The 10277-nt window shown below is 33.9% G+C and overlaps 1 protein-coding gene across 1 annotated transcript; it reads left to right on the top strand.

Moving 5' to 3' along the window:
• The first annotated feature begins 7097 nt into the window (after positions 1-7097).
• On the top strand, positions 7098-9303 carry LOC141839232 (cyclin-D2-1-like). The gene is made up of 6 exons (XM_074726934.1): positions 7098-7501; positions 7584-7670; positions 8053-8148; positions 8231-8432; positions 8514-8644; positions 8724-9303. Exons 1-6 carry the CDS (start codon positions 7226-7228, stop codon positions 8904-8906), a joined length of 975 nt encoding a protein of 324 aa, XP_074583035.1. The 5' UTR covers positions 7098-7225; the 3' UTR covers positions 8907-9303.
• The last annotated feature ends 974 nt before the right edge of the window (positions 9304-10277 follow it).

Here is a 10277-nt window from a genome sequence, read left to right as displayed (position 1 = left end):
GGTTAATTAGTGCGTCGATTTGTGTGAGAGTTGTTGGAATGGGACTGAAGTGGGCAGCGTAGCTGCTGCGCGCACCAACTCCGTTGTCCGCATACTGATCGATATATTAAGAAGTGTATCTGGATTCGCATGGCGAGTTTGTGGACGTATCGGGAAGAATGATTGATTCTGTAGAATCTCATGTTTCTTCTAGCCAGCTAAGTCGGTTCATCATTTCTGGAATGGGCCACATTGGGCTTTGTTTGTGGGCACTGCTCAGCGTGAAATGGGCCGATAGCCCAGTCTAATTTGCTAGACTGGCCCAAATAATTAAATGAGAGCAGTGCTTCCCTCCCTATTGCATCCTTTAATTGGATCATGCCACTCTCAGGGTCCTAATACTCGAAATTATTCACACACACACAAAAAAACCCCTCAAATAATAATATCTTCCCAGCTCTCTTTTTTCTCTCATTTCATCGATTTATTGTAGAGAACAATTAAGTGAATCGAGACTCCAAACGTGGACATAAGGAAGGGTTTATCCTTTAACATCAGAATTTTCATTGTGGCTCAGGAATGAAGAATGTTTAAATTGAGAAATTAATTGATCTGATTGTATCTCCAGTAATTTGAAGAAAGGAAGAATCTCAAATAATTAATCATTCTTTCATTAGTTGTTGAATCTCTGTTTAATTGATCAATTTAAAATATTTGGAATCCTCCTTTCTAATGGAATCAATGAATGACTATTATATTTCAAAAAATTGTAACTAACATCCTGCTTATTGTTCTAATCAAAATACTTATTTTTCAAAAAACTTTTTAATTATACTATTTAGGGTTTAGAGGATTCAAATTACTACCGTATGATTTGAAAATTATGATTTAAATTGCAAAAACAACCTCTTACAATAAAGGATAAGACTCCATACAATAAATTTTTTTTTTCTAAAATTTCTTATTAATGAGAACTTTATACAATAGATTGTCCTTTTTATTTAGATGAAACAATTTAGATGACTAAAAAATTAAGGAAAATAAAAGGTCATATTTTATAAATAGATTTAAATTTTAAAGATTTTAAAATATATAAAATTAAAAAATTATTATTATTTAAAAAATATAAATTCACAATATCTTTGGCCTCATTTCAATTATTTAACGATTATATTTCAAAAAATTTAAATAACATCTTGTTTATTGTTCTAATCAAAATACTTATTTTTCAAAATAATTATTTAATCATGCTATTAGAGCATAGGCAATGATGGAACCAGCCCGGATGATTTATTCGGGCTGAGGGCTACTCGGGCTGAGGGATTCGGAATACCCCAGGCTATTTATTAAAGTTTTTTTCCCCATCTCTAAATTCAAAAAAAAAAATTTGTAAAAGATAAGTCCAAGGGTGGCTCTGCCCTTGAGTATAGGGGAGTCTTGACGTAACAATAAAATTATAATCATATGACCTGGATGATAGAGTTTGAGTTGCATAAACTAACTCTTAAAATGTAAGATTAGACTGCATACAATGCATCTTTTTTTGAAAATTTATAATGATGGGAGTTTCGTGAAATCGATTATCCTTTTTATTTAGATGAAACAATGCAAGTGACTAAAAAACGAAAAATAAAAGGTGGTGTTTTATTAGTAGATTTACATTTTAAAGATTTTAATATATATAAAAATTAAAATGTTATTATTATTATTATTTAAAAATATACAAATAATATTTTTTTGTCTCATTTCAATTATTTAAATATTGAATTATTTTTAAAATGACAATATGCTTTTTGTCTAATAATACTAGGGATCCTATTTAGTAAAAAGGTAAAATCCGTCATTTAAATTATTTTACACGATCAATTTCATGATCATTTATAAGAAGATAAATTAAGAAGTTGCAATGGATATATTATCTTGACTTCATTAATCATTGCCCAATAATATTGATATCCTAAAAAAAATTGATAATCCCAGTAGCCACATCTCTGGGGGTGATCGGCTCGGTCCCACGAAAGTTTTCCACCGACCACCAGGGTAAATCGGGAAGTACATACGGCGGCCAATCCGGATGCCCAGCATCCTTTGATTGCGTTCCCCATTTGGAGGAAAATTCCTACAAATACGCCGTAGCTGGGGATCGAACCGCGGGTCCCTGAGTTACAACCCAGATGTCCTACCGTTGCACCATTGCCCCGGGGACAAATATATTGCCCAATAATATTGATATCCTAAAATGACGGGAAAGTGTACAATCAAGGGCGGAGCCACCCTTTGTTCTACCCGGGCTGTAGCCCGGGTGTCCGACGGCGACGAAAAGAAAAAAAGCTTAGATTTAGAGAGGAAAGAAAAAAATTTTAAGAGTTAGCCCGGGTATCTCGTCGACGTAGTCTAAAGAGTTCGAGTAGATTACCCGAGCTGGCTCCGCCATTGTGTACAATTCAAGGTTAACAGTGCGAAAAGGGTCATCCTCTGTTTTAGGAACGGAACGGATCTGAGAATTAAAATTGGGAGGGGATATGAACTTAATGAATGAAGTGGGCTGGGTTTTGAATGAAGGGAATGGAAAGACCAAGAAAAAAACAACCCAAATAAACGAAGAGTAAGACGAGGAGAAGGAGCTACAATGCCTGCTCTACCATTTCCATTTCCCCTTGCTCCGCCCCCGGTGTCGCCTTCTCCGCCCCCCGCCACCACCCCGCCCGATATATTCTCCATTTGTGTGACCTCCCAGACGTCTTCCCGTCCTTACTCCTCTGCCGCGTCTTCGAATCCGCCTCCTCTAGATGGTCGATCTCCTTCGCTTCCCTCGCCGCGCGTGACTCCGTCTCCTCCATCTCCGCGCTCGCCACTGCCGTCGTCGTCGTCGTCAAGCTGAGTAGCGACACCGATGGTGGTTGGAGTCACAGTAGGAAGGGTACTTATCTTATTTCTTCTGAGCTTCCTATGTGTTTACTGTTAGAAAAAGAAGCACCGGCCGTTGCTACTGCTCCCACATCCATCCCATTTCTACGAAGGTTCGCTTCCGTCCGTCTACTCCGACAAGAAAATGCGAGGGGTGAGGCCGCAGCTACGACCTCGCGCCGAGACCGCAGGCGCCGTCAACAAATGATGGATGAAAAGTTGCGTTCCGTCCATTTTTGTATGGACGAGAAAATGACTTAAATTTGATCCACAGATGAATTTAAAATCCATCCGTCTATATTTTTGATATAAAATAAACAAAAGAAAAAGACCATCGTGCATAATCAATCCTCTCTGTCAATAGTTTTTTTTTTTGAATTGACTAGAAACTTTTATTAGAACGAATTATGATGAAATCATATTGAAAAATTCAGCAATCCTTGTTATCTATATGAACCGTTCGACTAATCTTAATGAAATGACTCAAGCAGGGTGAAGTGACTCAAGCAGGGAAAAGGAAAAACTAGTCAGTCACATGCAACTTAAAGAGGCATTTCCTATCCAAATTCTGATTACTGAACACCCAGGCCTTTGTGCAGGCAACTGATCAGATCTTTTAAACTTGGAAACTTTTGCCATGGACTAGTCTTGCAAAAATCAATGTCAGTAGCAGGTGGCATGCATCTTTTGACAATGCAAGCTTACATCAGTGTGGTGTAGCTCCCAGTGAAACTTGTAAGCTCCTTTTCAAAAGTTGCTCAAGTTGTAAGGCTGCATAAAAGCTTTACTTGATGTGATTTCATTAAGTGCCGTCTCAGAGTATCCCAAAGACTATTCAATCTTTTTTTGTTTTTTAAATATATAAGTGGACTCAGAAATGTACTTTGAACTAGTACAATTTCATACAATAAAAAGTTAATTTAGTATAAGAAGGGTAAATATATGTATGATTAATTATATGTGCAATTTTACTATATTATGATATATATTTGAACTCATTTGTTGACTTATTTTAATAAAGACAAAAATGTTTTGATCTTGTAATTATACATCCATATATCCAATTCCAATTTCTATATATCCTTTTGAAATCTTTCATCTATTCTGTTTCTCCTTCATTCTGCTCGTCGTTTTACAGAATGAGTTTTATGATTCATACTACAAGCTAGGCGTCAACAATCCATGCAGTATTTTTATTTATTCACGTAGCAATTATTAAATGTTTATTTTAGCTCCTTCTTTCTAATAAGCTAGTAAAAATTGGATTACATTGAATAAATCAATTGATCAAATTTAAAATTTTAATTTGATTATTTTAGAATTTTATTTTTTTTAAAAAATTAATTATATCAATTAATTCAGTTTTATTTCGATTTTAAAATTTTTTATTACATTAAATTGAATAAATTAAATTAATAAATAAATTAATAAATTTTTAAATAATTAAACTTATAAATTATTAACTAATCGATAAATCACTGATAATATTTAAAATTTTTAATTAATTCAATTTTTGATTGAATTAATTAATATTTTATTAATTCAATTTTTATTTAAAAATTTAATCAATTCAATTAATTTTGATTAATCTAATTCGATTCGATTTTAATTGATACTCATCCCCCAACGAGAGTAATTAAAGAATTTTTTTTACGCGCGTGTATTTTTCTTTTAACCAAATCCCAGGCATCTGTTCTTCCCTTCCCCAACTCTTAATGCAGCTTCACAAGCTCACAATTATATATTTGTCAGTTTGACCCAGGGATATATTTCTCCAAGGAACGTACCATAACTGATTTAACCAACCTCATGAGAAGAATATTACTGCTCGTAGGCTGTGTTTAGGGGTGAACAAACTTTAGATTAAATTGAAATAATTGATCAATTTAAATTATTCAAAAATTTAATTCGATTTATTTGAAAATTTATTTATTTTCTTAAAATATGGATTATTTTGATTAAATCGGTTCAGGTTTTTATTTTAAAATTTTTAAAAATAATTAAATCGATTAAATTGATTTTTTTATTAAATAATAAAAAATATTAATATTTTTAATTTGTTTAAAAAAATAGTTAATTTAATTATCGATCTAATTAATCGATTTTATATTGGTTCACTTTGTAGAGTTGTAGAATAGCCAAGCAGAGTTAAATAATTTATAGTATTTAAGATTGTTTGATAAGATAATCGAGTCGAGCTGAGTTAAAATGAATTGAAATGATTGGTCAAGTTTGACTTGATTTCTTTTTTATAAGTTTGAGTTTGATTCAAGTTTGATTTGAGCTTGACTCGTTTAGAAATTTTTATATTTTAAATTTATTTGATTGATTATTGAGCTTGATAATATAAATTTATTTGTTCAATTTTTTTATTTATTCAACATATTGATGAGAGTTTTATAATGAATATAATTAAAAAATAAAATTCATGAATATTATTCACAAATAATTTAATTTACTAATTTTAATATTAATGAGCTCAATTCATATGTGTTTAAGTTTATTTATTTAGTTTAATAAATTATTTAAATTATTCATTTAATTGATCTTGTGTGTGTTGAATAAACATAAATAATTTCTTATTAAATCGAATACTAAACTTATTTATAAATATTCGATTCATTTATAACTCTATCGATTTGTTTCATTTTAATGATAAAATTCAATCAATTCACTACTCAAGTTAAAAACTGTTATCCACCTTAACTTTGTAAAAAGAATTTATCAAAACAGACCTTTATTAATTGAAAGTCATCAACACCTTAATACTTTTTTTTTTACAAACTACAAAATACTCCTTAATTTTAAAGGAATGAAATAATTTATGAATGGAATTGAAAATCAAATTGCACTTTAAGAAATAGTATAAAATAAAGTACAAATTGATTTATGGAAATAACTTTTTGTAGATTAAAAAATTTAATGTATTACATTTAAGATGTTTAAAAGCTTATAATAATTAAAAATTTAAATTTTAAAGGTAGAAAATAGGTGCAAATTGATTTAGATGTAAACTAATTTAGATTTTGATTATTATTAGCATTTTGACACTTTAATTATGATTTATAGATTCTCTTATAACCTAAAAAAATTTCATTCTCATACAAATTTTAAAATACTTGCTTTTCTATTTTTAAGTAAGTTACTAATCAACTTATGTATTTCAAAATTAAAATTTTTAACGATCATAAGATTCTAGATAACATAAACAAAATAATAACTGTTTATATCTAAATAATTTAAGTATAAAGTAATTTATATTTTTTACTTTATTTTATATATTTATAATTAAATATTTTCAAAGTTCCTGATTCAAAATTTTTTATTAAGATGCCTTTTAATAATTTTCAATTAACAAGGATATATTTAGATGAAATTGACTTTTTTTTATCATCTTAATAAAAAATAGTTCCATTTATGAAACTTCAACCAATACAAAATCTTTAAAAAAACTCAAATTATGTTACTATATTTATCAGACACAACTTTATCTTTCATTGTAAATGATTATTGATATGATAAGGATTAAATTTATCACAAAATCAAATATTCCCTCTTATAATTTTGACATCTCAATACTTTGATTTATATTTAGGAGTCTTAAATTTAGATGCTTGTTATAGCTCCTGGTGCCATGATTAAATTGGTTAGTACAGCAAAAGATTATTTTCATAGATTTAAATTTATGATCATAAAATTATACAATAGTAATTTTACCGATTGCATTGTTGCTCTTCTTCTATTTTTTATCATGTGAATGCTTGACTTATATTTAGGAACCTTTTATTGACATGAGATTTTGATATTTTTTATCTGAATCATTTAAAGAAGACCTTGTATTAATACTTAATTGCACCTGAATTGAATACTTGTAGTAAAAATATGTCTTTATCAAAGATAGAAAATCAAATCAAATTCACCCTAAATTTTTCAATAAATTCCTTCCACAATCATTACAGTTCCTCAAATATAAACCACTCGTTGACTTCAATCCTCTAATAATTTATATTTGTATTTTTTTCAAATAAATAAAACTTTTATTTATTTATTTTAATCAAAATATAATCTTCTTTCTTTATTAAAAAAAAAGAAAAAGGAAATAAAAATCATATTAATTAGGAAAGCAATGGCTAACATACCAAAATCATAACAAAAGATGATGAGTCACTCACCCCATCCCTTTCCATTCCCTCCCTCCCTCCTCCCTCCTCGACCATCCTCGCCATTTTATATACGAACAAACAGAATCGCCTCCTTCAATCATCATCATCATCTTCCTCTTCCTCTTCCTCGGTGGGGTTGGAGCGCTCCATGATGGTGGGGGAGCCATGAGGTGCCCATGCCGCTCACTCTTCCGGACCACACCGCCACCGCTTGCTGCGACCTTCTGTGCAGCGAGGACGCCAGCCAGCTCGCCGAGGGCACGCTGTGTGAGAGCGGCGCCGCGGCCGCGGCGTCGCTTCCTGCGGAGTTTCCCGACGGCTCGGACGAGTCCATCGCCGACTTCATCGAGTGCGCCGCTGACTACTCGCCCGGCCGCGACTACCCTGACCGATTCCGGTCCAACTCGCTCGACTCGGCCGCGCGCCAAGAGGCCGTCGCCTGGATCCTCAGGGTTTCCCCTCTGTTTCCCTCTGGCGCGTGATGGATTTCTCGGGCCGTTGCTTGCTAGATTGAGCCTGTGTTTTCTATTTCAGGTGCAGGCATACTACTGCTTCCGTCCACTGACGGCGTATCTTGCCGTAAACTACATGGATCGTGTCCTCTCTTGTCATCGTTTACCGGTGAGTTGAGTTTTATGATCGAAGTTTAGGGCTTCGCCGTAAACTATTTTGGGGACAAGAGGATTTCGTTTGTCCTATTCATACAAAGAGAAAATTTGATGGTTCTCTTATATGGAGGCAAATCAAAGAGGATCCTCTTGGCTTCAATTTGTATGTTCTTTGCCCTCTTTTGTGTACCACTAAGATTTGGTAGATTGAAAGTGATCATTTGGTTATAAGGGGTCTACTTTATCTAAGACATGAAACATGAGACTATAGAAGAAGATGAAGATTTAGATTTCAGAACAGCCTTTCTAGGACTATTACCATGGAACTGTGTGTTGTTAGTTTCTTTTGGAGATAAATGTGCATAACCTCGTATATGATGATTCTACATGTGCAGCAAAATGAATGGGCATTGCAACTTTTATCAGTGGCATGCCTCTCTCTAGCTGCGAAGATGGATGAAACCTTTCTTCCATCTCTGTTAGACTTGCAGGTAATCAGATTCAGACTCTAATTCTTTGCTATGTATTTTACCTTTATAGATACTTGATCTGCCATTCTTTAAATGAGTTCAGGTTGAGGGTGCGAAGTTTGTTTTTGAGCCTCGAACAATTCTCCGAATGGAGCTTCTTGTGCTGACTGCATTGAATTGGAGGCTCCGATCCGTCACACCTTTCACTTTCATAAGCTTCTTTGTTCACAAGATCGGCTCGGTAGGAAAACATGCACAATATTTGGTTGCGCTAGCCACTGAAATTACACTTGCAACGATGAAAGGTTCCATAGTTATGATCTTACTAAGTATGGATGATAAGGAAATCTATTTTCATTACTAATCTGAAACATGTGGCGTAACAGATGTAAGGTTCCTGAGTCACTGCCCATCATCACTTGCTGCTGCAGCCATAATCCGCGCAACTGATGAGATTGTGGGTCTGGATTCTATTAACCCTGAAGCTGCAGCTTCTTGGTGCTCTGGATTGACAGAGGTAAGTTCTTGTGTTGAAGATGCTGAAGAACGGTATCTAACTTACAAAGTCTGTTGTGTTGCATTTCTCTTATTTGTAGGAGGGGATTGCCGATTGCTATCAGTCAATGGAGAATGTTATCACCAATAGCTCAAAGAGACCTTCTATGATACTTCCAAACCTTAGAGTAGCCACTTCAATTGACATGGGGCAAAGGATCTCTTCCTCTTCTTCTTCACCTAACAAAAGAAGGAAACTGAACAACAATTGCTTGAGTGGATAGTGGGAAGGAGTGCTTATAGAAACCAAATATATCTATATATACTGCCCTTTTTTTGGTTAAGGCTTTAGAAAGTAAGACCGGATGCTTCTTATGGTGTAGGGAAGTACGTTTTGAGTGTTGCAGGTTCCTCATCATTTTTCAAAGTGAGGGGATGTTAGCCAAGTGATTAGGATGCTGGTCTGCAACAATGTGCCTAATCAGCAGCTAGAGTGGGAGGACATTTTTTCCTTCTCTTGTTCTTTAATTTATGACACTTTGCTATTTATTTATTCAGGATGCAATAGCAAAGTGTTTGAGATCCTCAATGGAGGGGGATCTGCCATTGTGGTCAAGTAGTTATTGCTTGTGTAGTTTGTAGAGATGTCATTCACGAAGCTGGCTGGCAACTTGTTCATGATCGATCCTGTTGTTCTTTGATATATATAAAACTGAGTGATTGTAAGCATCATGCATGAATTATTGAAACATGCATGTTCCAACCTGGAGAAAGATGCCTATTTATCCAACTTCAGGCTGAGGTTTATAGCTAAGGCCACTATTTGTCTTGTACAAAGGTTAATAAGACCTTTTCAATGTTGAGTTATTCTTATTCAATAAAAAAGAATGCATCTCTTCTGGACATGATATCTTGTCGTTCACTTTCAGACGTGGCTGTTAGTGAGTAGCTAAGAAAGTAATCAAGAATCAATTGACAGAGAGCAAGTTAGGTGACAAATTCCATCCATTTACTGGAGCGAAACTTGAATTCCAACAATGTTTCCATCCATAAGATCAATGCACAGTTTCAACATGAGTAGCATTCACTACTCTTCTACCATAGGGACAGGACATGACATGACATGAGAGTCATGGCTCAATAATTTCCAGCAGTGTTCTAGATTGGTGAGTGATGGCAACATCTTGTGTCACACAAGAAATGACTGTTTTAGCAGGCAATTCAGACGCAGGAGACTTAGTATCCTATCAGATTCCAACAAATACAACGGTTTGGTAATAACCTACGGCACACTTTGGTATCATTAAAAGATAAAATAGAAATTAAAAATTCTAAAATCAGGCATTTCAGTAGAATAAAAGCCTGGAAATTTTCACGTAAAAATGTATAGTACCAGCAGGAATATGGCTCACGTGCCAAGCAAAGGGGCGTATCTTTAAAGCACAGAGCAGCTTTACTCTCTGCTCCTTGCTTTGGCCTCGACCCAAGACCGAGTAGTTGTTGTTCCATGGATGTACGACAAACCACATCAGTGTACACTAAATGCTCCATCACGAGAAAGAACGCTAGGTACAGAACCAAGAAAACAGACAAGGACATAGCTTCCAACTCAGACTAAACTCCAATACATCCAACCAATTGTACAGCTCATCGAG

This window comes from Curcuma longa, chromosome 11 (genome assembly GCF_044706935.1).
Source record: "Curcuma longa cultivar G26 ecotype Majalengka, Jawa Barat chromosome 11, ITB_CL_G26_1.1, whole genome shotgun sequence".
Classification (NCBI taxonomy): Eukaryota; Viridiplantae; Streptophyta; class Magnoliopsida; order Zingiberales; family Zingiberaceae; genus Curcuma; species Curcuma longa.
The sequence above is the reverse complement of the archived record's forward strand: the minus strand, read 5'-3'. Positions and strand labels throughout refer to the sequence as shown.